The sequence below is a fragment of the Tursiops truncatus genome, chromosome 13, assembly GCF_011762595.2.
Source record: "Tursiops truncatus isolate mTurTru1 chromosome 13, mTurTru1.mat.Y, whole genome shotgun sequence".
Lineage (NCBI taxonomy): Eukaryota > Metazoa > Chordata > Mammalia > Artiodactyla > Delphinidae > Tursiops > Tursiops truncatus.
In genome coordinates, this window is record NC_047046.1 from 31,729,038 (window position 1) to 31,756,419 (window position 27,382).

At 40.2% G+C, this 27,382-nt stretch overlaps 1 protein-coding gene and 2 long non-coding RNA genes across 10 annotated transcripts in view; 1 reads left to right on the forward strand and 2 right to left on the reverse strand.

Annotated features, from left to right (window-relative positions):
- Positions 1 to 21,430, reverse strand: part of ARHGAP28 (Rho GTPase activating protein 28) — a 149,659-nt gene extending 128,229 nt beyond the window's left edge. For 7 of the 8 annotated variants that reach the window (XR_012325323.1, XR_012325322.1, XR_012325324.1 and 4 more), the window contains exon 1: positions 21,123 to 21,430. Coding sequence is in view for 4 of the 8 variants with exons in the window: in XM_033837581.2 (XP_033693472.1) it covers positions 21,123 to 21,298 (176 nt within the window). In the remaining 4 variants the exon portion in view is untranslated. The remainder of the gene's footprint in view (positions 1 to 21,122) is intronic. The other variant, XM_073790541.1, reaches the window with a different exon arrangement.
- Positions 21,431 to 21,470: 40 nt separating this feature from the next.
- Positions 21,471 to 25,295, forward strand: LOC141276178 (uncharacterized). The gene is made up of 3 exons (XR_012325328.1): positions 21,471 to 21,522; positions 21,654 to 21,913; positions 22,197 to 25,295. It is a non-coding gene; the product is annotated as an uncharacterized lncRNA (long non-coding RNA).
- Positions 24,671 to 26,203, reverse strand: LOC141276179 (uncharacterized). The gene is made up of 3 exons (XR_012325329.1): positions 26,104 to 26,203; positions 25,955 to 26,015; positions 24,671 to 24,743 (listed from the first exon to the last, which is right to left on the reverse strand). It is a non-coding gene; the product is annotated as an uncharacterized lncRNA (long non-coding RNA).
- Positions 26,204 to 27,382: the final 1,179 nt, after the last annotated feature.

Below are 27,382 nucleotides of genomic sequence, written 5' to 3' on the forward strand. Positions count from 1 at the left end.
TACACATATTACTAAGAATAATTTTTAAAGGTCAGTCTCTAACTAAACCTCATACTGTGTGAGGTTTTATATATTATTCCTTCCAACTATGGACTGCACTTATTGAATGAGCTGGAACTTTACTGTGTGATACAGAGTAAATCATATGATTGCATTATCCCCATGAATCACAAATACAGATAGGGGACAGAGAGGAAAAAAATATAGTTGATTTCAGTTTGGTCTCACTGAAAACACGATACTTGTTCTTACTGTCCCTTTACATTAGAGAGAATAGGAATGTCTAAAAAATTTTTTGAAAGGCTAATTTGAAGATTTGTTTTTAATTAGACACAAGCAGTGGCTCTCATGTCGAATTATTTTTTTACTTTAACCTTTTACAATTGTAATATTGTACTGAAAGTAAGAAGAAATATTTAATAGTCTCTTTCAAGGACACTTTCCTTAAAAAAAAATTTAAAAACACTACAAAATCAGCCCTCAGGTACCATTTCACACTGGCACCTAGGTATCCCAAGGCTCTTATTTCACTGTGCCCTCCCAAATTATAGCCTAGACTCACAATCACTTGACTAAGTGATACTTCTGTAAGACACAAAAGCTACTGATTTATTGAGACGTTTGAGGCTCTATTTTTACTTCATCACACTCCTATGTATAGTGTTTATAGCAACAATAGAAAAAAATCATCCTCAATCAGTGAGTCAAAGACAAAATCACATAGAATGATTATGAGCATATAAAGAGGGAAAAATAAACGCATACCTTGGTGGGATGATACTGAGGCATTTCTTAGAAGACTACTCTCTGCATTCCTGAATTGTGACCAAGATGATAAAGAAGTGTGGAGAGGAACAAGTGACCTCATTGTCACCTGTCCGTGCTCTTTAGCTGAGGAGGCAGAGCCTGTGTATCACACGGCAATTACCACACAGCAATTCCAGCTAAGAACTGACCTTGCACCAGATGAGAAGCATCCCGAGCCCAGCTCACAGAGTCCCTTCTGTTTAGACATGGTTCTCGTTGTACAGAGGCTGGAGTGAATTCAGCAACTGGTTTTGTCGAGCCTGGAACCTATGCTACGCCGCACGAGGTCTGTGTTAACTGAAGACACAAATGGTCTCAGATGTAGACAGAAAAGACTGTGAGAGACGGAGTTAGAGACAGGATCAAACAAAAGCTCGAATTTGAAAGTTAAGCTCTAAGTCCTTGGTTTACTTGTGATGCCAGTGATACAATCAGAATAGATAAGGAGGTCTGTTTTGCTTCATTGTTTGAATTTGGGTCTGAGGACCCAATAAGTTATGATAATGTTCACATTCTTTTGCAACAGTTCCAGAAACTGTGGTTGTTAAATTCAGTAGGGGAAAGAATTCCATTTGGCTCCACTCATGCTTTCCTCCCAGAGTAGACATGAGGATTAATAAAAGCATGTCTGAGTAGAAATCTTATTAGTCTACCAAGGGTGAATGGGCATTGGCGGATTCGTAAAGGGAGCTAAAATTAAATTCTTAATACAATTTAACGTCAATTAAATGCATGTAATGGGAATGGCCACCCTGAAAATTAATCTATTTAATAGTTAAAGTATAATCAAATTGGTCTGTTCTGCAAACATAGCTCTCCTTCCTTTCTAATTAAACACTACTTTATGAAGTTGGACTTCCCAGACACCTGGAATTTTTTAAAAAGATTTGTAGGCATGTCTTCAAAATGAGAGGGACTTTGCTACTTCTTATAATAGAAAAATTGGTTTCTTGTCTTAGCAATTGCCAATTAACTTCATAACCCTAGAGAATTTCAAGGAAAGGAAATCAAACTAAAATCAGAAAGGAAAATTACATAGCAAACACCATAGTTTACACCATCACAGAGACAGCACTGTTGTATTCTGTGATCTATGAAGCTGCTGCCGCTGCTCTTACTGGGCCTGGCAGTGCCACCTCCAGATTTGACACCCCAGTAGAGAACGAGCAGATACTTCAGACACCCCAGTAAAGTATGTGTGTGCCCACCGGTTTGAGGCTTCTTGTTGACCCAGTTGGCACGGCTCATTTTGCCTTTCTATGCCCCAGTCCCAACAATCTCAATTTCTATGTATATTCCTCATGGCCATTATTTTCCAGTCTTTAAAATTATATCCTCTAATATCCTCTGAATCATCCCTGGCTACTGAGTCCTAAATTAGATGCTGCATTTTAACAGGAGACACATTATCTCTGAGAACGACTGTCTCAAATGAGGTCATGGACACTCTAGTTTTACAGTTTGAAAAACAAAAGCATTTCCCTTTTCTGTTACCTGCCAGGGATTTTTTTCTTTACAAGAGAGAAAATCTGACAAAGTGAAAGCATAAGCAACTGACCATGTGGAACCTGACCCTGATTAGCATTTCCCTGTGTTTCTTCAGTGTTTCATTTTCTCTTTCTTATTGTAAGAAACTGTCTTCTACAATAAATTTTAACCAGAGTTGATTAGTTTGTTTTCTAGTTTTGGAAAAAAAAAATCATACATGGCCCCCTTCCCTCCATTTCACAGACATTTATGGGGCATGTTGCTGGACACTGAGTTCATAAAGACACACCGTGGCTCCAGCTCTTAGGGGGCTGCGAGCAGTGGAGTACAGGGAGCAGCTATAGAGAAGTCACATCAGCATTATCATCAAGAATAATAACTTGAGGGCAGCAGTAGGCCCAGGGTTCACTGGGAGCACAAAGGAGAGAAACTGGACATAGACTGGAAGAGAAGAGGAAAAGGTATTAGGGCAGGTTTTCTAGACAACAGAAGCTGTGGTCCAATCCCCAGGGATGACAGGACTTAACCAGGTGAAGACTGGGGAGAAGGCTCTCCCAGCAAAGGAAGGAGGATGTGCAGAAAGGGCTCTTGGGACCTCAAATATGCTATAAACTGCCTGATGAACAGGCTATATATGTAATCAAGGCAGGATATAAAACACTGTATAAGGAGAAATATCTGTCCAGTCCAGAAATCTGTTGGACAATGCTGCCAGGCAGGGAATGTTTGTAGGCAACAGCAGTATTTGTTTGGCTGCTACCTTTTTAACTTTCCTATGAAGATATGCTACAAATTTGCAACTCATGACTTCAGCTCACCTTTCTTGAATCTATTTTCAGTGTGGTACGGCTACTGAATAGATAATGTGCAAACAGACCAGATCAGTTGTTTGCTCTGATTAACTTTCAGCTCAAACATTTTTTTCCTCGTGTTACGATTATATTGGTCAGAGATGTACCAGAAGCTTTAACTCCAATCGCAGAAATGCTTCATTTACAAAAGCAAACACTTTCCTCTCTGTCTTGGCACACAAGACTAGGGACCGGTGGTCTCATGTGCAGATCACACACCTGCACAGGGATCCAAGGAAAGCACTAGAAACACCAAGCAAACTCCCATTCAGGACACTGAACTTGGACTGTGGGTATGAGGGTAAAAAAAAAGCGGGGTGGATTAATTTACCTTGTCTTCCTATTAGAAAACAATTATACAATTTCCCACCCCTCATGTGTGAAATACTGAAAGGCTTTTGTTTCCTCTACACCTTCTTCGAGAATGGTTAAAACTCAGTACCTTCTTGTGCCCTGATCTCGTTAAATGTTGACTGCCAACATTTTTCACTTCTGAGAACAGAAACATCCTATTCATACAGGTATTATCGCATAAGCCCAAGGCACCCCTGCTTCTGCCCTATTGGCTTTCTCACATCAGCCAGAAATGCCCAAGCCCAGACGCTGGCCATCACAGCAATGCCACCCAGAAGTGTCCTAATTGTGGGGAGACACACAGAACAGCAGGCATTCTATCTGTTTTTATATTGAATTTGTCCAGCAGTCATTCAAAGCTCAACTCAAGTCCTAGGGAAACACTCTGAATACTATTAAGTATACTCTCCAGGTATATGAAATGGTCCTGATAACTGTAAATGTAAAGATACCCTGGATAGAAAAAAAAGAGAGGAAATATCTCTTGACCAATATCTTCTCAACCTGCGGTCCACGAGTCACCTGAAAATGCATGCAAACTTGTACAGCATACATATGTGTACTTTTCATAAAGGTCTAAGGCTTTTAGTAGATTCTCGAAGCATTCTGACTTGAAAAAGCTAAGAACTACATGATAAAAAGTAAGTAACTCTTCCTATTTTAGTATGTAAAAATACAACTCAGGTGCACAAGCTAGAAGTATCAAGGAAACATAAAATATATCACTTTTTGCCTTCATTTGTATATCTTTGAGCAATGAATACCAAATTAAAAGATAGTATTTGCTACACATGCTGTCTGTGAAAAGTTACCTTGCTTCAATAGTTCATCAAATAATTTTGACAATACATTTTGTAATTTGGCTTTAAAAAAATTCACCCTAACACCAGAAAAAAAAGATATTCTGGATGTAAAATAGTTCCCCAAAGTAGGTATTGATACAGTAAATGGTTCGTTTAATTGAATACTTGCTAAATTTGAGGTCCAATCACACTTGGGTATGTGGAGAATTCTATTCTAGGAGTAGCATAATTCCAGGAAGATGGAAAACCTGTAACTGAATCTCCTTCACCACTTTCCAAAAACAAATAGGGGTGCATTCCAAACACCAGCAGCCACAGGCTTAACTGCAGCTGACCAAGTTTGAGATGACCTACAAAATCTGCTCTGTTATTAGTAACATTCCTGCCTTCATGGAATTACCAAAATGCATGTGGGGGTCAGGGTTTCATTAGTGTTGAATTAGTCTTCTCCCCCATCTGCCCTGTATCCCTCTGGGGCACAACACTAGGAAAATTCTGTCATCCACAATACCCAGCTGTGTCACCCAACTGCAAGCCAAGTTAACGGGAATAAAAGCTATGCTAAATGTGAAGTCTGAAGATGGGACTTTGGCTGAACCACTAGGATTCCAGCATATGTTTGCGATTATCATTAAGCCACTTACTCCCAAGATATAAGCTACTTTGTATTGGTTATTTGACTGGGGGAGTAGAGTAGGGGGGTGGGTAATAAAGTTCTAGAAGAATTACTTTTATGCTTCAGTCTGATTCTTTCAAAACAAATTCTCATTAATTTTTAAAGAAACGTACAAAGAGTTTAAGACACTCTCCCAAGGTGAGGTACTCTCATTAATTTATTTTCATTGGTTTGGCTGTGACAGTTAATATCTCTTTGACAATTCACTCATTGAGCCAATCCCATCCCACAAATAAAATCTTGCAAATATTTGTATAGACGTTACCACTACTTCCCTCACACATTTCTCTGTACATCCAAGCTGAATTGAGCCCCCTTGTATACCCTCTCTCTGTTGCACACCCTACCCATACACCAGGATACCCACATCACCCAGTATGTCCACGTGCCCAACTAAAACACCACTCCTCTAGGAAGCAAAGTCTGTGTTCTCTCCAGAGGCATGAAGCTAAGTAAGACATGGTTCCCAATGGTCTCAGGCTCCCTTAACAGCCCCTCAAGCACGGAAACTCCATCCTGTTTAGCTGGGATCATTCACAGTGCCCTCAGGGAAGATACTCAAAAGATACGTGCTAAGAAAGAAATTCAAAGAAAGAATAAATGGATGAATGAACTGAATGACAGAGAATCTAGAGGTCTCTATTTTCTCAGTTAAATTTTTATTTTTTTCACATACTTACAATGTTAGAACTATTATTTGGACAAAGCATTCAATATACTGGTTTTTTAAATCAGTTAACCTGTTTGCTAAATGTATAACCCTCATTCTTTCTTAGCCAACCCTTGGTTTGGTTTCCAGAATACTACCACTGAATTCCTAATTTTTTTTTCTCTCTCTCTCTCAGTCTTTCATTCCTTTAAAATATGTGAGCTAAGACAGTTTCCCCAAATGTCAGTCTGATAGTATATTTGAGGTAATGTGACCCATATCCATCACAAACTGAACAGGGCAGAGAACACTAGCTAAAGACCTGGGGGTTCTGAATAGTCTGGGATCTTCTTCCACTGACTCCTTGTGACCTTGAAAAGTCACCACTCTGAGACTCAATGTCCTAGCTGAAAGGTGAGAGGTTGTTACTAATACAACCCCCAGTTCCTTTCAGCTTTATGTATTCTAGAGAATAAATTCTCTGTATCTTGCTATTATAGGCTTACAAGTTTCATGAGTAGGCAGATCAGGAAGCTGTCTACATTAGGGGACTGAGTTCTAGGGCCCACAGGCCACATCCAGCCCACTGCCCATTTTTGTAAATAAAGTTTTATTATAGTACAGTCACGTCTATCGGTTTCTCAATTGCTGCTTTCATGCTAATGATGGTGGAGTTACAACAGAGACTGTATGGCCAGCAAAGCCCAAAATACTGGTCTTTTGTAGGAAAACATAGCTAATCTCAGTTCTACAAGATGTGCATTGAGGATTGTGACTTCCTACCGAAAGATCTTGCCTCTCTTCCTTGAATAAGACCTGGAATTTCACCATTAGAAGTTACAAAATGTATATATGCTTTGGAAAGGCAAAATGCTTCAAGTGTTAAGCAGATAGTCCCCTAGTTGTAATCAAATGATCCCTATCTGAGACAGCAAAGGAAAATGGAAGGGCCCAGGCAAGCCAAAGCAAATTGAGCAGGCACCAAAGACAAATTTGCTTACTTCCCAATTTTGCCTGGGTCCACCATGGAGAGATGAGTCTCTAAATTTTGATATTGTGATGGGTTTTCATCTAAACCTGCTCCCTCACCTAGCCCCTCTTTTATGTAACAGCCAATGCCTATGGGACAGCTGGATGACAATCAGGTACGACAATAAAATAAAACCACCAAAGGGTCTACATACATTTTTCCCACTTTCAGGCTCTGAGGAAATGATGTGTTTGAATCTCAAAAGCCACTACTCTGAGGAAATGAAGGCAGACACAAAACAATATATACTGTAATGTTCTGTTCATATGACTTCCAAGAATAGGCAATACTAAGGTATGGTGATAGAAGTCAGAAACTGGCAGGAAGTAAAAGGGGCATGAAGGACATTTTCAGAGTGATGGAAATGTTCCGCATCTTATTTTGGATGGCAGTTACACGGGTTAAAAATCAACTAGCTGAATCCTTAACTGTGCATTTTACTCTATAATAAGTATATCTCAACTTTAAAATGTATTAAGTGACTATTATCACTAAATAAAGGCTTTTTTTGTTTGGGGATATGTCTTCAGAAATCTTGAAGATCTTTAGGATCATTGTCATTATATAAATTTCCCCCATAGGAATGGTGAAGAGGGTGAGTGGAAGGGAAGGTGGTTCTTGGCCTCTGCGCCCATTTCCCTCACAGGCACATTCTTGCAATATGTCATCGGATATCTCAGTTTGGGGACCTAGTCTTTCACAAAAACTCAAAAGCAGAAAATGAGGAAATAGGTGAAACAGATTTGTCTCCTTAAATTGTATGTATGTGTTGTTGGACTATTAAAAAACACAGAGAAGATATACAACAACACACTCACATGTTTCTTGGAAGTCTCTGCTTTACTTAATTTGCATTAAATTTATTATAATATTGTGCCAAATAGAAGTATTAAATCTAGCACATATGATATTGAATATGAATAAAAATGTGAATAAATACATAAATGTTTACATATAATGAATAAATATGTAAATATTTACATATAATAAATAAATATGTAAATAAATGAATATGTAAATAAATAAATATGTATACAAATAAAAATGTATCTTTCAAAACATTGTTATTAATAAATGCTCTTTTAAATCTGAACAAAAAACAAGGAAGTGCCATGGCATTCTTCAACAGTATCTAGCATTCCTATTAACTGGGCTACTACAGTCTACAATCATCTGAAAAATAAAAATCAGTTCTGCTTATCGGACAGGCTATATTTTTCAAAGAAAAGCTGAAAGACAAATAAATACCTTACTGATATATTAATCTGACTTTGGTAGCTTGTTTGAAATGAACCAAACTCTACTTAAAAGTAATCAAAGTACTAAATTAGGCAACAATACATGCTTACTGCACAGACAGCATAAGTACCCAAGAGATCATTTAAATTGGCAAAGTTAAATGAGAAGGGGAAAAGTGTTATTACAAAATTAGTACAGGTCTGAACCCATGTTTTGGTTAAAAAATCTAGAATTATCTAATTACCTTCATTTCCAACTTAACAATTGAGAAAAAGAGAATTTACGTGTTAGAAGGGATCTAGAGGTCAGCTAATGGAAGCCCTTCATTATTCTAATGAAGAAACTCGGCATGTAACTGAGTTCAGTCTGACCTTCATCGTTTTACCCAAAATGCACTGTAAGTGGTCTCTCCCCTCGCTGGCTGGTCTCATATTACGTGGCCGCAGGACACCAGCAACTGTGGCTACAATCTCTGTCCCTTTTCCTCAGACTGGTTCTTCTGCCAAAAACTCTTCCCACTCTTATTCTTCCTACTAAGTCATGCTCATTCTTTAAGGCTTAATCTAGTTATGACTCCTCCCAGATGCTTCCCTTGACCCCTTTCTCACCCACATCAATTTGAGCCCCGAGTGTTAGTTACACCTTCTCTGTTTTCCCAGAGCACCTCATGCGTTTTTCCTTAATCATTCTTTCAACCATTCAAATACTGAGTGCCTGCTCTGGGCCAGTGGGCTAATGCTGGGGAGACAGAGAGAGAGAGAGAGAGAGAGAGAGACTTCCTTTGTACCCTCAAGGAGCTGCACTTCAGATGCAGCTGAAACGCCTGTTAACAGTCCATCCATTCTCACTGAAGGACTATTAAACCATTTTTGCAGCCCCAGAACCTGACAGAGTGTATGGCATACAGAGGCTCAATAGATGGCTGTTCAATTTCACTTTTATTGTAAAAATCAGGAGTTCAAGTTCTTCTTCTTTTAATGAATAAAATTACCCTCGAGCAAAATTTAATCTTTAAAACAATGGAGGGTATATTTACCTTCTATTAATTATCCATACTGCTCTCAGTTTTATGTGTCATGGCATGTTCGTTTACAATTGTTGCCAGTTTTGATTTTTATTAATCATTCTTTACTTCAAAGCATATTACCAAGAGTTTATGTTATCCTATGACTAAAGTTTAATTTATCAGATTCTGGGAAAGCAGGTAGTATGCAAGGTCAGAACAGTATATTCTCCAACACAACACCAATCCAAGATTTCTAATACTTCCAGGGTCAAAAATAATAGCAATTATGAAACTATCATCATATATTTAAAAGGAATATTACCTTCACCATTATTTAATGAATAAATTGTTAATTTACTCAAAAAGCATATATGTACCTGTCACTGAATTAGGCCAGGGACACGGAGATGAATGAGACATGGTCCAGGGCATCAACAAACTCCAGGTCAGCTATGTAACTACTACCATAAGTAGTGGGTAAGTGCAATACTAGAAGAATGTAGAGGTAGAGGAGGCACAAAGGTGGAAGTGACCAACACGGCTTGAGGAGGAAGCAGTCAGGGAAGACCTCACAAAGGAAGTGATGCTTCTCAACCCAAGAAGAGGCCACATTTCCACAAATCAGCCCCCACTGTGTTTACTCAGCAACAATTTGTTAAGACTCTGCTGAGTGCCAGGCCCTTTAATGGGGGGGGGGGGGGGCGGGGGGGGGAAGGTAGTGAAGGATTCAGCAATGAAGAAGACAGACAATGCTCCTGTTCCAGAAGTGCTTAAGCACTACTGTGGGGCTAGTGATAAAGATTCATCCTAAATGCAAAAATGTTATCAAAGGATTATAAATAGGAGACTAAATGTGTTTAAATCTTGCATTTTAGAAATGCTAGGTTTCCTTCTTGACGTTTAGCTAATTTTCAGCTCTTTTTGCTAAGTTTTAGAAGCTCCCCCCTTTGGTCTCTTCACCTTCCCATAAGCTAAGCTTCTACAACAGGTTCCACTTGCTGCCTCTATTTCCTTACCTCACACTCACTCTTCAACCTGCAGCAAACAGGCTTCCACCTCTCACTTCCATTAAACCCATGCTCGCAAAGATCTTCGTTGTTATCCACACTACAAATCCGGGGGACAATTTTTAGTCTTGACCTTATTGGTCACTTAGCTATCTTGATATGGTTGTCCACTCATTCTGAACCTAATGCCTTGGCTTCCAGAATGCCCCGTTCTGGGTCTCCATCAGAGGCTCCCAAAGCTCTGCTTTTCCCTAACTGGCACTGCTCCTCGGGTTTCCATCTGTGCTCCACTGCTGTCTCTATAGAGACTCTATTCTCTATTCTCTCCTGCCAGATCTCATCCAATCCCAGTTTTCACTACCTCTCAAATGCTGAAGATTCCCACGAATAAATAGCTTAGAAGTCTTGGCCTTGATCTCCTTCCCAAGCTTCCAACTTGTATAGCCAGCTATCAGCTGGGTATATACACTGAGCTCAAAATTTCACAGGCTAAACTTCTCCCATCCACAATCTGCTCATCCACCAGAATTCTCAATTTCAGTTAATAACACTAAAACAAAAACTCAAGTTTTTTTTCCTGGTCCCCAGTATGCATTTAATTACCAAATCATACTAACTTCATTGCTTGTTGTCCCAAAGACTCCATTACTTCCTTCCATCCATATTCGAACGACCCTAGTCTAGGCTCTCATCATCTTTACTTGGACAAGGGCATTAGCCTTCCAGATAGTCACGATGCGCCTTAAAGCCACCTGTTTTACTCCAGAGAAAAAAAGACACTGGGGGATCCTGGAACAGAAGGAGCAAACAGTTACAAGATCACAATTTTGATTTTATGGATTTTAATCCAATAGCTCTGAAACCAGATTAAAATAGTAATGATCTAAATCGGGTATGAGCAGGGTGGGGTTGGAGAGTGGAAGAGACAGACGAGAGAATAAATCAGTGTAAAATTTGATTAACTGAAGAGAGTTCCTCCTTAAGACCCATTAAAAAGTCCTCTGAGTGCAAAGTACTTCCATGAATACTAAAGAGAACTGGTGCTAATTTTTTTAACTCCCACAATAAGAACTTTTTTAAGAGTCTGGATAAGAGAAGTATCATGTTTGTTTAGGATAAGTATAATTGAAATCAGCTTCACTTGGGCTTCTTCTAAGCAATGACTCATGTTGTTTTAGCTGGTGTTGACTCACTGCCCCACAAAGGATGACACAGCTCTAAACAAGCAGAGCAGGGCCTGCTTTTTCCAATTACATGCTTCCAGCAACTGAAGAGGTGGGAGTCCTCTGGAGTGGAGCCTTCTGCAACTAAGCACAATTTTGACTTTACAAAAACAGTTGCCAAGTCGACCTTGTAATCACTGAGCTTTGTAAATGAGGAGGAGAGAAGTTAAGTTGTGGTATGTTAAAAATCACAGGGGCCAGGCATCCTCTGTTTTTTCAAAACAGAATCTACGGAAACTTACAGTCAGCTCTTTTCCCATTTAATTGCTTACTCTATTGAGGTCAGCAAATGTTTTTCTTTAAGATGCCAATGAAAAGTCACAGCAAGTGTGTTTTCGAGACTCTCCAAGTTACGTTTGGTGAGATAACGTGCAAGGGGAGTTGTAATAGTGTTTGAAAGGAAGCTAAGGAAATGTCGTTCTCATTAACGGTCACCACCTTTTCTCCAGTCCTAGACCTTTAATGTTCTCCCATCTGCAAGCCAGTTTTCCCCTCCTCCATGTTTTCCTTGCTGGTGGCCTGACTGCTCCCAGAACACATTGGTCCATGCTGTGGGCCTCAGTAGGTGCCGTGGTAATGCAAGCAGGTGATGAGGGGTCAGCAGAACAAATTCAGAGCCTGGCTCAACAAGTTGGTTATTCCTTGTGAGGTTTTCGACAAGACACTTTTCCATACTTTGCTTCCCAGCTGTACGACAGAGATTAGTCCTCACTCATTACTGGTCTTTCATGATGTTTAGTTCCTATTAGTAATACACTCTGAACAAGTTGGCTAGTTAAAAATAGTTAGAGAAAACTTCTAATGACATGGCAGTTGGCAAAGAAGTCCAGACCACACTGTTTAGGTATAACTAAAATAACTGTCCAGCCTCTGTAGTTACAGTGTTCTAAAAAACAAAGCTATCAAAATGAATACCTCGGAAAATGAACACAAGTGCCTGGAGGCCACTCTGATTCTGACCTCTCCGGAAGATTCAAGTCCAGACTACAATGGGCCCTGAGTTTGTTTCCTAAACAGAAATCCTTGAAGCCCAATTTAGGTTCAGCATTATCCATGGCTCCAAGGTCACTGAGGGATAGGGACTGTGCTCAGGCTGATGGGAGACCAGGGATGGCTCGGGGTCCGGACTGGATTGCACAACCTATCTTATCTTAAGTTTCTGAGTAACATTTTGAACAGAACTGTTCCTCACAAAGGCATGGTCCAGGACCTGCTTGTCCCTTGGTTGGCTTCAAAATCAAGATAAGGTGAAAATGATTGAATATTAGGAGACAGGAGAGGAAAACCCCATTAATTCTCATGGAGCATTGCTTCTCAACCTGCATTAAGAACTGTTATGTTATAAATCACATGGAAGGAACAAAGTGAAAAATATGTTTTTAACCATAGAACTCTATCTTAGTAGTTAAAGAAAATGATTAATAAAACTAACATGAAAAATTCTAAGAACATGAACCTAAGGGTTAGAGGATTAAAATTTGCCCTCCCTTCCTTCTGCCTGAAAAAGAGCCCTAAGGAAGATTTCCTATAACTCATTGCTTGGATCTCACTTTTCTGGTCAAGTTGAATGACTTCTGTAGCACATTTTGTCTTTTTTTTTTTTTTTTTTGCGGTACGCGGGCCTCTCACTGCTGTGGTCTCTCCCATTGCAGAGCACAGGCTCTGGACGCGCAGGCTCAGCAGCCATGGCTCACGGGCCCAGCCGCTCTGCGGCATGTGGGATCTTCCTGGACCGGGGCACGAACCCGCATCCCCTGCATCGGCAGGCGGACTCTCAACCACTGTGCCACCAGGGAAGCCCTGTCTATTTTAAAATATAGTTACCTAAATAAGACTGCAAGATGGTCAAGTATATAGCTTTTAAATTTTAAAAAATCCTATTATTTTACTTCAAGTGGCAACAAAATTTCTCAAACTATTTATATCCATTCATATTTAACTCGCTCCATGCTCATTCCATTAACACAGAATAGACATGACTGCAAAAGGAAAGACTAAATCAAAACTGAGTATAATATCTACTATGTGAAAGTTAGTATTGCTGGTTGCTAGGCAGGGATATGATAATACTGTCCCTGCTCTCAATAAACTTATAACCAAATTGCGGCAGAAAAAGACTAAATCCACGATATACTAAATAATGTTTCAAGATTTAAATAACGGGTTAAAAGCACCAGTTTTAGAAGGGCTGTCATTATCCTGCTGTGTGATCTTGGGTTATTTCTCTGTGCCTCAGATTCCTCCCATGTCACTGGATTGTGGTGAGGATTAAATGAGATAGTGCATGTCAGGCTCAGTAAGCTATCAATAAAACCTGGCACCTTTTTTTTTTTTTTAAAGAATTGACACCACAGGACTGTGTGTGATGAATTACCAACGGATCATTATTGTTATGGTAGGTAAAAACCCTTCTGGCTACTATTGTGAAGGAAGTCTTCAGAAAGGAGGTCTAGTCCTTACTTCTTTAGCTACATTTATCCTCTTGTGTTTTCCCTTTACAGCGCAGCCACTTAAATATGGGTTTAGTCCCAACCACTGACCTATTAACTTTGGCTACTATGTGAATTTTTCAGTATGGTAATGAAGGCAGGGAAAAGTGGGGAGGAAAGAGATCAAATATCTTATTATCAGTTATAATGTCATTTTAGTATGTTTAACATTTTTTCTAAACACCTGTCAGGTTTCTCTACAGCTCTATAAAAATATAAATCCATTGATGGGCCTTTGTATAAAGCCAAAGGCACTGTCCAGTGTTTTCTAAACTGATTTTCATAAATGAATACTGAACAGGAAACTTCAAAGGAATTCTTGTCCCTATACATTACAGATGTACAAAAGCAAATTTTATGTCTGACCACAAAATTTAACATAGGAATAAAGATTTATCTCTTATACGTAAAAGATAATCAGCACCACAACTTAGAATTATTAAAATAGTACAAATGTATCTCAAGTGTTTCACAATTTAAAACTACTACGTACTACTCTGCCTTTGGTTTCCAGTTTCTCCTTCTCCTTCCTGTCTTTGGTATTGTGTGTTTGTGTGCAGTCATCATCTATTCATCGAAGGGATCAGAAATGGAATGCATAGGTTTAATTAGTTTTTAAGAGTAACATGAGACACCACAGCTGGTTCTCAACTTGATATTAGCATATGTCCTCCCACACTTGGAATTACTTGGCACTTAACGCCTGTCAAATGGATAGTTTTACCTATAATATTCATTTATTGAAGACTGATATAACACATTTGATACTCAAAGAATGTGTCATAAACCACAGATATTTAGGAAGATGATATATAGTAAAACAATCTACTACTTTCTTTAGTTCCCACTTTAGGCACTTTTGGACACAATATTAATATTTTGATGCACATCCTCTAATAATCACAAAGAAATGGATACGTGAAATTCCCCATTACAAAGAACAACACATTATACAAAACTCACTAACTCAAGTAACCAGAACATAGCAAGAAACTGAAAGCAAACAAGCAAACCAAAAAATTCTCAAGGAAACTGAAATAAATGCTATCAAAACCTTTTGTTAGATTATACATTTTAGTTCTTTGAGCAGCATTTTCTTTACAACAGTTCCAACAAGCTTGATTATCTAATCAAAAGTAAATTACAAAGCATGTTAAAAATAGCAATATTAGAAAGAACAAAAGTACTGCTAAAGGCTTTAAGGTCTGCCTGAAAAGAAGGAAAACAACAACAATGATAATAAATAATATTTAAATTATATAATCAATAAAACAATACACCAATATAGGCTATTTACTTTTTTTTTAACATCTTTATTGGAGTATAATTGCTTTACAGTGGTGTGTTAGTTTCTGCTGTATAACAAAGTGAATCAGCTATACATATACATATATCCCCATATCCCCTCCCTCTTGTGTCTCTCTCCCTCCCACCCTCCCTATCTCACCCCCCTAGGTGGTCACAAAGCACGGAGCTGATCTCCCTGTGCTATGCGGTGGCTTCCCACTAGCTAGCTATTTTACATTTGGTAGTGTATATATGTCCATGCCACTCTCAGGCTATTTACTAGTAAAGCAAAACATCCACATCTCGATCAGTGCCTGTACTACACCGCACTGTAATTCTTACTGACTTGATGATAGTCATTTAGAAAAGGTTCTTTTCTGCACTAAAGATAGATTTGACTTCATATATTCATCCAAAGAGGCTTAAAAACAAAATGAAGTCTACTGTTTAAGTGGATAAACTTTATTTCCAAAATTTTCTTCTGAGGAACATTTTACTCCCTTCATTTGCTTTTCTATATAACATTCTACTTCTAATCTTTGCTAGAACTGATATCTAGAGACCACAGATTGAGAAAACAGAGAACGGATATGACTTCAAAAGTGAAATAGTTTGGTTTTAGGATGCAGTAAGAAAAATTTTGATTATATGCAAATTAGAATGTTTGCTTTAGTTATGATACATTTTGTAAATGTTTAAGTAACATCTCTGGAACACTGGTAAGGGGAAAATGTTCCCCATCAGATGCAAGCATAGTACCAAGAAAACAGAAGGACAGCCTCAGTAACAAATGCCAGGCAAAGTGGGACCTAATAACCACCCTCTCTGAACACAGCATTTAATTTAGCAACTTTCTGATTATTTTTTCTATTAAGCCTGTAATAAAATTTTGCTTTCAAAAAATCATAGATTTTTAAAATTAGGGAATTTATCTTTATAGGTTTCATGAACTCAGACCAGATAAAACTAAGCCATTTTATTGTATTTTGTGGCAAAACTGTGAAAAAACCAGTAGGTTAGATTACATTTGGTTGACTTTTTAAAGGCAGAAAAAGCCGCAAATAATAAAATTAGAGAGAATACTGAATGTGGATTTTATAGTATGTAAGATAAGTCAAACGTAGGAGGACTGAGAAAAACTGAAAATCACTATTAAGAACATCACTGTAATAAATATTACTGGCAAGATCTGTAGATGGACGTGAAAATCAGAGGAGGAAAGTTTGAGGAGAAACAGGATGTTAGCACAGTCAAAACGTATCTCTCCCAAGATGTTTATTAATTACATAGGGAAACCTGGCAGACAACACCTTAACCAGGTGTTCAGAGCTAACATCAATATTAACGAGACAGCGACATCGTGAACCCCCCAAATGATGCACTGAGAGGCCTGACATCATTCTGTGGAATTCTCACCCAAAACACATAACTTCAATCCAGTCATGAGAAGACATAAGACCCATCCAAACTGAGGGACTTCCTACAACACAACCAACTGGTACTCCAAAAGTGCCAAGTCACAAAAGACAACAGACTGTCATGGATTGTAGGAGGTTTGGGAGTCATGACTAAATCAAATGTGGGATCCCGGATTCAATTCTACAACAGAAAAATTCCAATTCTAATGGAAAAACTGGTGAAATCAGAATAAAGTCTATAGTTTAGTTAATAGCACTGTAGCAGTGTTAATTTTTTGGTTTTGATAATAGAACACAGTTCTGCAAGATATTAATCTTAGGGAAGGTTAGGGAAGCTGGAGAAGGTTACATGGGAACTTACTGCACCACTTCTGCAAATTTTCGGAAGCCTAAAATTACATCAAAATAAAAAGTTAAGGGAAAGTTATCATTTTCATCCACATGAAAATGATTCTACAACACTCTAAGTTCCCTGAATTTTTTCGGATACATTAAGGATTAATGATCAGGGGGAAATGAGCAGGTTAAAAATGGACAGAGCAACTGGCCAAATGTTAAGCCAAATGACACGATCAAAGGAAATGTGCCAGATGTTTTCCAACAGCTCTACATATGGAGGCACCTACAATCAGCAGGGACCCCACTGTAAAAAGAAACCAGAGCCACCAACTCTGGTTTCAGCTATCACATAAAGAACGACCTATAAATACCTCATTCTCTCCTAAGAATCCTATTTCCATTACTCTTTTTGAATCCTCTAGAAAAGTATACCTACTATGCCCCAGAATTTGGTGTACCTGTGTATATGTTTGTAAGCTCACACAGACCTACATTAATGCTTAACTGAACAAGAGTTGGCATCTTGAAATAAACGTCTTTCTAATTAATTAATTTCAATCGAGGAATGTACCACTAAATATGTGGTACATTCCTGGATTTTTTTTTTTAAGCCCAGGTCAACAAACTTTTATTGCCATTTCTGGCTCCCCCAGCCCCAGCAAGATCCCTGCTTACATGGTAGAAATACTGAGCTCTGGTGCAGAGGAATAGGGGGTGTTACCTCTCTTTCTCTGCACACTGCCAAGGTTAAAAAAAAGAAACCCACTTACTGGAGAGGGAAGGCCATACAGGGTTGGAGTTCAAGGGCAGGTATGGCTCGGTCCCACCTCTGCTGGCTGCAGCATATAGAGACCACGGTTCCAAACATTTTTTAAAGGAGGGGAGAAGTTGCCAACTCTAGTCTTTTCCACAAACAAAATATTTACTTTCTATTCACCACTAATTCCATTTTAATCAAATCATTCCCATTATAATGAACAGTTATGCTATTAGGAAACAATATGCCCTTGACAAAAGTTTTAACATTGCTATAGAATTAGAATTCCTAGGATAACCTCGGAAAGCTTCTATATTTGTTTTTCAGGAACAGTTGGCTCTTTTCCTCCTCTATTTTTGTCCTCTTTCAGGAAGTTTATGGTATATTGAGATAAACATCAGAAATACTCATAGCCATTTTATACTATACCTTCACTAAAAAATGTTGTATATGTTACTTGTATATAACTTAGGAAATCTTTGAAAAACAAGATTTCTAGCTTCATCTTCAGCTACCTTTCATTTTGTAAGTGAAATCATTTTGAACATATGTTAACATTTCACTCTCGATTCTGAATAAGGGTCTAGGAGCTTAGCTTCTCTAAAAATCACATGATTCTAAAGATAATTCCAACCATTTGTCTCAACAGAACTGAGAATTTGTAATCCTTCGTTCTCTTTTATCCTTACAACAGAATGCAAATATAGAATGTTTGTGAAATAAGGAATTGCTTTCCCTCCTCGCAACAAATGCTTAGTACTCCTGAGTCTCTTCCCTGAATGAGTAAGTTTGGGGGATAGGTACCAAAAATGTTCTACTCCTCTTTACGTCAACAGCTGTGATTAAAAGCGGTAACAGTAATAATGCAGCTAACAATTATCAGGTGCTTCCTTGGTGTCGGATGCTAGTCTAAGCAGCTGAAGCAGGCTGCCCAAGGTCACATGGTAGGAAACGGTGTAAGTGATGAACAGCGTCTGGCAGTCTGACCCCAAGCCTGAGTAACTGGCAAGTACACTTTATACTGGCTACTCACTTTAATAAAATAAAATGGGCAGGCCCCAAAAGAAATTACAATGGACACCCAGCTTCAGTGTTGAAGAGTAACAGGGACAGGTGTGTAATGGAGCCCATGGAAGCCTCAGTTGCTGGATCCTTTGGGGGTTTTGTTTGTTTGTTTGTTTTTTGTTTTTAATGGGAAGCTGACGTCCAGATTTATACCTGAAGCTTCTTGATTTTGAAATGTTGCCACTTATTTCAAGCTTTTTTCTAAAAATCCTATTGGTCTGAAAGGTCAAGGGCTACATTCTCAAGGCAGGCTCTTCATCTCATTTCTCTTTGTATCACTAATGCCTATTGCGTTTCTGGCACATAGTAGGTACAAATACGTTGACATACTGTTAAAAATCCTTCCATTTTATCTTGGCCATTTGGTAGGAATTCATTAATTTATTGAGCTACTACAGTGGGCAGACACTACTCTGGGCACTTGGGATACAATAGTGAAGAAAAGAGAATAGTAAAGAGAGAGAGAGAGAGAGAGAGACTATATTTTAGTGGAAAAAATAGGCCAAAAAAAAAATCAAAAGCACATGAAGTTAGATGAAGTATGTGGGCTTGGAAAATAAGGAGATGGCTTGCTTTGAAATGAAACTATGCTACTCAGAGCTAAAGAAAGATGATACTTAGAAAGTCAGATACAACAGCCCATGCTTCCTAGTGCCATACTGGTCACTACTCCACAAATACATTACACATACGTAACCAATTTAAAGGAAAGGGTATTCTTGAAAGAGAGAGTGCTCTCTTCATAAGTGGAACAATACAATCTTGCTCCTTGGCTTGAAAGGGAGTATTGATCAGTAGTTAGTGAGTCAAAGGTTAATAACTCAGGCCTGATTACTTCTGTTACCAGACGCATGATTGATAGTGTCCTCGGGCTCCCTGTAAATACAGGAACCTCTTTTTGATCGCTGTTACTGAGAACCAAGGAATTAAGCTCTTCTCTCACAATTTAGTTGTAGGGGGCGGGGGTCGTCTATCTCCTGCATCAGAGGGTGAGTAGCACGAAGGCTCCCATACAGAGGGTACAGGGCAGTCACCAAAAATGCAAACTTGGAGCAACATAAATCTAATTGGTAACTGTATGGTAAAACACTATGATAGGCAACTCTTTTGCTCTCGTATATTATTATTCCACGAGACCACATGCTGAGTTAATGGAACTTCTCCAGTTTGCTATGGAAAGGGATATAATTTCGGATTGCCCAAATGGCACAATCTGGCTCTTGCTCCCAGACAGCTGCAGGGAGCTACAGACAGGACAGCTACACCAGGACCATCTAAAAACGCACAAACCTGGCCCCCACTTCTCACCAAATCACGTATATCTATTTAGTTACTCATAATAGGAGTAACTATAGTCAAGGATCATGTTTAGAAAAGAAAACACTCCAAAGACAAACGCAAGTTTGTATCTTCAAGTAGCCTTTAAAATAATGTGCACAGCTCTTAAAACTGGAAGAAAAATGTTATTTTCTCATTGTCTGTATATAAAAATTAGATTTCACTCATGCTACTCTTTTAGGAAGAAACAATATTTTCTTTGTTAGCCAAGCCCAACACAGATCTCATGCCAATGCAGTTTGCTCTTCGCATGGATGCTAGCCAAGAGGATATTTCTTGAAATAAAGTCACAATCTGTTGAAAGCCTTGCAAGTCAATTAAATTAGGAAACAAGTAATCTTTATCACATAACTAAAGATAAAAGTATGAGGAAAAAATGACTGAAAATAAACATGCAAAAAGCACACTACTCAAATCTCCCCACTCGTAAAGAAAACCATTTGTCAATGGATCCATTGCAGATAGTCACATTTAAACAAATAATACTTCTCCTAAATATGTGTCAGATATCAAATCATCTCACTTAGTGTAATATTTTTGTCCACAGAAGGAAACTTCCTAACGGTCTAACATTTTCGTTTAGTTAATAGAAGTCTCATTGGCCTTGATCTTGCATCAAATAGATGAACACTGATAGATTGACTAACATTAATTAATTAACATAGATATTAAATCTAAAATGCACATAGTGAGAAGCCTTCAAACCTCTTTTGATCCAAAGGAAAATTATAATTGCATTTATAGACAGAGTCAACATTAGCAATAATAGTGACACCAATGTTTACAATTGGAAGGTTTTTTTAAATCTAGAAATAAAATTGTTTTTAAAAGTCTACTGAGATTTCCTTTTTGGAGACTCTCCAGCTGCGCTTTAGCTCCTGTGAAATGCATTTACTAAATACATTCTCGATAGTGTCTGAGAATTAAGATAATATATTTTACTTTTTTTTTTCATTTTCCCCTTCTGTTTCATTTAAAAAAATTTTTTTAATTCTCCAATATCTCAATAGGTGAATTTGGCAGACATCAGGCATATGCCTATTATCAGCAAGTTGTACCAAGAATGCAACTCCGCTGCTAACCTCTCCTAGCCATCGTCTTTAGCCATTGCCGGCTGAGACTTCCCATCAAGGACAAATACAAAGAACGGGAGGCTCACTCATCCAGTCCTCCAAAACTTGAAACAACAATCAAGCGACGGTGGTCCTACGCTCCGGCGGAAAACCCAGCTGCATATGAACCCCCCACCCCCACCCCAGCCCAGGAGACCTCTGCCCCTTCGGCGCGGTGGGTTACCTGCTGCCTGGGTGGCTGGCGGCGGCCCGGGGCGCGCAGCGCGGCTCGGAGCTGGGCGGCTGGGGGCGCGCGTACGAGTGGTAGGCGGTCAGCACCACGCCGCCCGAGTCCTCTACTTCCATCGTCAGCCGCGCATGTCTCCCCTCCGGCCCGAGAACAAAGGCGGGGACCAGCATGGGCCAGCGCACCGGACCGGTCACCGGCGGGGAGGCGCGGCCCGTCCGGCTCCCAGGGCAGAGGGGCTCCTCCCGCCGCTGGGCTGTCAGGGGCGCGGGCAGGCCGCCCCGCCCGCCGGCCGCCGATTAGCCCGGATTCAAATACACGCCCACCAGGCCCCCTGGGGTGGGGTGGGGCGGGGAGGGCGAGGCGGGGCGTCGGGGTGCAGGCGGCCGAGGACGGGGTAAGTGGGGTGTGGGATCCCTGCGTCTAGAAAACTGGAAACCCGCCGCGATGCTTAGGGGCTCGGGCTGGCTGCTCTAGTAAAGTTTTGCTTGCTTTGTTTCTTTTCCTGTTCCTTTTCTCAACCCCCAGCCCCACCCCTTCAAACGGGAGGCTTGTCCCATGGCTAGGAACATTTCCTGCTGGGCAGCCCGAAGTCAGAGAAAGAAAGGGCGCCTGGGGAGCCCCGGCTGAGAAGCAGAGGGGCCGGCTCCAACGTGCGCGGGCTGGCGAGGAAAGGAAGAAGAGGCGACGCCGTCTCATTGAAAGCCTCCACATCAAAAACTGAAGAACCGGGTCACGTTGCTGTTTACTTAGTCCAGTTCCAGTCAACGTGATTTCCTTGCGGGCAGGTAATGCCCTCTTACGACAAGCAGGACACTTCCCTCCCTCACCCTCGGTGCCCCAACCATCAGGGTCTTACCTCACTCCCACATCCCTTTCGTCCTCCCCATGCCGCTCAAATTCACATCCTGCTTTCAGCTGGCCTGCAAATTAGACTTGATCGCTCTGGGAAGAGAGCCTGTTATTCCCAGAGGGCTTTATTGAGGGAGGATCTGGGGTCTGGCAGGGAGGTGGATAAAAGGGGGCATAGTCAGACATCTGGGGTCTGAAGTACGTCTTTACCTCCATCAGACTAACAGCACATATGGAAAGAACATTCTTTTAGCCAATGAAAAAGAGAAGCAGTAGAATGCTACATAGAGGCCCACCCCGACAAGGCATTCTACCTTCTGCCTCTTACGCTCAGCTGGGAGCAGGCGGACTGGAAGGAGAACTGAGTTCACCCCTCGCTGAGGGGTGACCTGGATCCTGCTATTAACATCTCAGAATCTGTTTCTGTATCTGTGAAACGGGGAGAAGAATATTCTTCTCGTGGGGTCAAAAGCATCAAGTACATGCTAGCTCTCAAGAAATGTTGATTCCCTCTGCTGCTTCCTTCACATTCATCAAGAAAGGAGACATTTGTTTTCACTGCACTTCCAGAGATTGGGAAAGCAAAAAAAAAAAAAAAAAAAAAAATTCATCCAAAATGCTTTTTAGAAAATGTTTTGTTGACTAAAAGGGTGGGATAATAATAACATTTACTAAAATACTTACTCGCTGTGTGTTGGATCCTATACATTAGCTCTTTAAACAACTCTGTAAGGTAGGTAGTATTATTATCTCAATTTTCTGAATAAACAAACTTGGGAAGCATCAGTGTATGGATTGGGCACAAAGAATGCTTCATTCTCCAAAAATTGCAGCTACAAAGAGGCATCTGTTTACCGACTGTGTTCAATGCCAAATACATTGAAACTAAGAGAATACTTTCTTAAAATATGAAATAAAGAAATAGTATAAGTATTGATACACGTCCAGAATGCCTCATCTAAAACCTTGGAATGGGATATGTTTTAGAATTTATAAATATTTTTTACTTTTAAAAGGTAATTTGGTGCATGCACCATTTAACATAGAACACCTCCTGTCCAGTGCGATTTGGGACAGAACCCTGTATTCAAATATATTATTCCTTCAGCAAATAAATGGACCCTAAGTGGGATAAATAAAGTCTGTTAATACCCTTACATTTATGAAGGTCAGGTTTGTCACCACACAAGTTTTGACACTAAACTTTTAAAAACGTGTAATTTTACAGCTTTTTGAATTTTGGAATCACCATAAGGAATTATAGTAGTGGAACCTTTTCTGGGCATGGAATTTCTCCTTGGCATTTTCTGTTTGTTTGTTTCTGAACTACAGACTCACAATTTTAAATACCTGCAGGGTACTTCCTTGAAAATATTTTTTCCATAACTCATGTGCAATGTTGCAGAGCTCTCCCTCATGCCAGCTGCAGCGGCTCTCCGCTTTCTCTTGAGTGTTCATATTTTAGACACCCTGGAGTCCCTTGGGGTCCTCGCTCCAAACAGTGATCACATCTGTCATTTTTTTCTCATTCTTTCAATTCTATTCCCACCACCACTGTCCTTGTTCTAGCGTCACCGTCTCTTTCCTGGGTGAAAGTGAGCTTCCCTGGACACAGGTTACCTTCAATCACCTTCCTCTTCAACCCTCCCGGACATTCAAAGTGCTGGGAAAGTGATTTTCCTAAAACATAGGACCTCCCCTTTTCAAAAACCCTCAGTTGTAACCCACTTGCTACAAAATTAAGTCCAAGTTCCTTAGAATAGGTTCTCATTAATCTGTTTTGGTCACCTACTACTTTTTTACTCCCAAGTCTCCGTGGCCCACTTACACCAGCCTGTCTTGCATTCTTACCTTTGCCTTTGCTCTTCTCTGTCCTTTCCTGTCTGGAAATCCTCAAAACCCCCTACCTACCCCCACGAAGCCTTCTCAGGTGTTCCAAACCAAAGGAACCCCTCCTTCTGCCCTCCTGAGGAAACTGCTCTTTCTCCTGCAGTGGGGACCACCCCACTCTGCCCTACAGTGAAAGCACAGTCAGCCAGAGCCCTGTGTGCGCTGAGCTCACGCCTGGCTCCTGTGCACTCATCACACGGGGCTAACAGGGCAGAGTGGTGTTTCCCACCAAGCCCAGATGTGGCCACAAAATCTCAGAATGGAGCCCACAGCAGCAAGGTAGATTTGAGATGAAACTACGCTAGGATTGTATTACTATTTTCCAAAACATTAGTGTCTTTTCCTAAGTTGTAAGCTATTGAAAGTGCTAGTGTCACATTTTTATCTTTACATCCCAGAGCCCATGTTTTGCAGAGTTGGCACTCAGTAAGGAATCTTGTTGAGTGAATATATGAGTCAATGAATGAAATAGTGAATGAGATAGCCCTCTTGAGTGCGATAGTTGCAATTTTCAGGGTAGCCAAGGAATTATTATAAATGATTCATTTATAATAATTCTCTATGGCACTGCAAACTAATAAAAAGTTTCACATGTATGTATTAATATTTTTTGAGTGTGGATATACGTTGTTGACTTAATAAACGACAACTCTTTAAGCATTCGTGAGTTTTCAAGTTTCATAAATGTGGTAGAGAGCATGTATTAGATTTTATAGAATACACTGTACAAGATATTCACCTTTTGCCCTTCAGATCCACTTGCCACCCTCATGCCCCGGCTTGGTGCCAGTGGCTCACTTTATGGTCTGCATCTGTGAGCTCTCTTGCCTCTGGCTTCAGATAGGGTGCGATCAAAGAGAGGCTCCAGCAGAAGATCTAGAGGGAGACGGAAAAACCAGGTTGGGTATTTATTTCCCAGGCTTCTTCTCTATTTTGCTGCCAGCTGGTTCATTCTACCCAAGGCCAGAGCTCCTAACTGCAGCCTTCTCCCATGCTGCTCTCTCTGGATTCCCGTAACTCTACCTCCATCTGGCCCTTCATGCCTAGGGGTGGTAACAGCTTCTGCTTCATCACGTAATCCCTCCTTCTGCCCTCCTGCAACATCCCTGTTGTTCCTTCACCCCACCCACACCTTTACAGACAGTCCTTTTAATAAACTCTGCTCATTTACCTGGGCTGAGTACCCCATCCCTTCCTGCCAAGACCCTGGCTGATAGGTATCCCCTTGAGATCTGGGCAGTACCCTGTGAGCAAAAGCATTAGCACATCTGCAGTCAACTGTGCGAGGACTCACACTATGAGGGATAGGTACACACGATAAATAAACTCATGTCAGTTCAGGTGCTGTGTCGCCAAATAAGTTCAGGTCTGAAAGAGTTTTACAGTCAAATGAGTTAAGAAAAGGCTTCCACAGCCACATAGCACAGGGAGATCAGCTCGGTGCTTTGTGACCGCCTGGAGGGGTGGGATGGGGAGGGTGGGAGGGAGGGAGACACAAAAGGGAAGAGATATGGAACATATGTATATGTATAACTGGCTCGCTTTGTTGTGAAGCAGAAACTAACACACCATTGTAAGGCAATTATACTCCGATAAAGATGTAAAAAAAAAAGAAAAAGCTTCCAGATTTGACAGCTTTTTGGATTTCGGAATTACAGATATGGGATTGTGGACCTGGTAGCATTTGCTTACATTTTGTGGCTTGCTGGGAACCACTGGGCTGGGGGATGACAGCCCAAGACTGTGACCGCTGACTCGGCGGTGAACAGGGACCCTGGGAAAGATTCTCCATCTGGGAACTGGGCTGATAGATTGCCCTTATGGTAGACAGTAGACATTCAGTGCACAGAAATAGCATTTTCAGTTTACTTAGACTAGGGGCAACAGTAGAGGGAAAATTCTCGTTTGCTGCACTGCACCGCTCTGGTGGTCACTGCAGTGCCCAGCAGTGGACTGAGAACAGGAGACCTGGGTGTCAGCACCAACTCTGCCACAACAGAACACCCGGACCTGAGCAAGCTTGAACTGCAGACCTGTTTCCTCACATGTAAGAGAAACAAAACAGCCCACATTTACTGAGTACTTACCATGTGCCTGGTTCTGTTCTAGGCATCAGAACACCAATCATGAAACACTCACAGCAGCCTACTGAGATAAATATTGTTAGCATCTTCATTTTACAGTTGAAGAAACTGGCTTTAGTAACTTGCCCAAGGTCACCCAGGCTAGGACATACCAAAGCTAGGGTTCAAACCCAAGGAGTCTGGCTCCCTGAATCCAGGCTCGTAAGTATTATAGTTCTCTTTCATAAAACGTTTGTTGAGATTCAAAGCCCATTCCTCCTTTATAATATAATGAGATGGGTAGGATTTATGCTTCTTTGTGGCAACTTTCCATAAACCTGTTTAAAACATTGGAGGATAGATATCACTAGCATATAATAATGACAATGAAAATGTAATAAATGAAGAAGGAATTACACGTATTTTCAATGCACAATAATAAGGAGTTCAAAGTTTATGTTTTATTTATATATATATATATATGTGTGTGTGTATATATATATATATATATATACACATATAGGTATATGCAGTTCACTAATTGCTCTAAGAATGTGTTGAAGGTTAATTCAGTATTTCATTCTGCCTTGTAAATTTGTCAGTGGAATCACATATATAAGGTATTAAAGGGTAGTGACATACGTGATCTACAGGTGCACAAAGACTCTGCACTTTCCAAATAAACAGAGGAGGCAGAGTGGTAGACCAAAGAGGGTCAGACAGAGTTGAGTTTGAGTTTGAATTCTGAATTTGCTACCTACTCTCTGTGTTAATTTTTCCCTGTTTTAATTTCTTAATTTGAAAAGTGGGGTATCTCCTCCAAGAGTTGAATAGCATCTTGAGAACACCAGTCATGGTGCTAAACATACCATAGATGCTCAGCACATGTGGGTTCCCTTCTCTCTTGTTCACTATCCCCTGTCCCCTGTCCTCTACCTCAGCCTTTACAGAAGCATCATTTGAGTTCTACCTTCAAGACTAAACAACCTGATCTTCAGAATTCCAAAGGTGTTTCAGAACCTATACTGAGGGATGAGTCAGACTTAATTCACATAATGAAGCTTACCTGAGAAAGCCTCACAAACTCTGGGACCCAAGTGTAAGTGACACGGCAGTAAGTATTATGTAGTATGTAGATATTCCAGCATATTCAACCCCACCAGGAAAGGCAAGAAAACAGGGCATTTATGCAAAAGCTTAACATGGACAAAAGAAAAGTGTCTCTTGTGGCTTTGGCTGCTTATCTGCTAGGATAATGGTTTAGGACCAGAAAAGGAAAACAGCTGTAGCTGCAGGAGTCTTTGTAGCCGCTGCCTGCCATCCTCTCAGCAAGAGGGTTTGAAGTTTCATAGTTACCGGCCCTATCTTGCAGGAAATGAAGGCACAGTTCTTACCTACCTAGAGAAACATGTGCATTCTGTCAAACTCCACCTTACATACATTCACCACTTC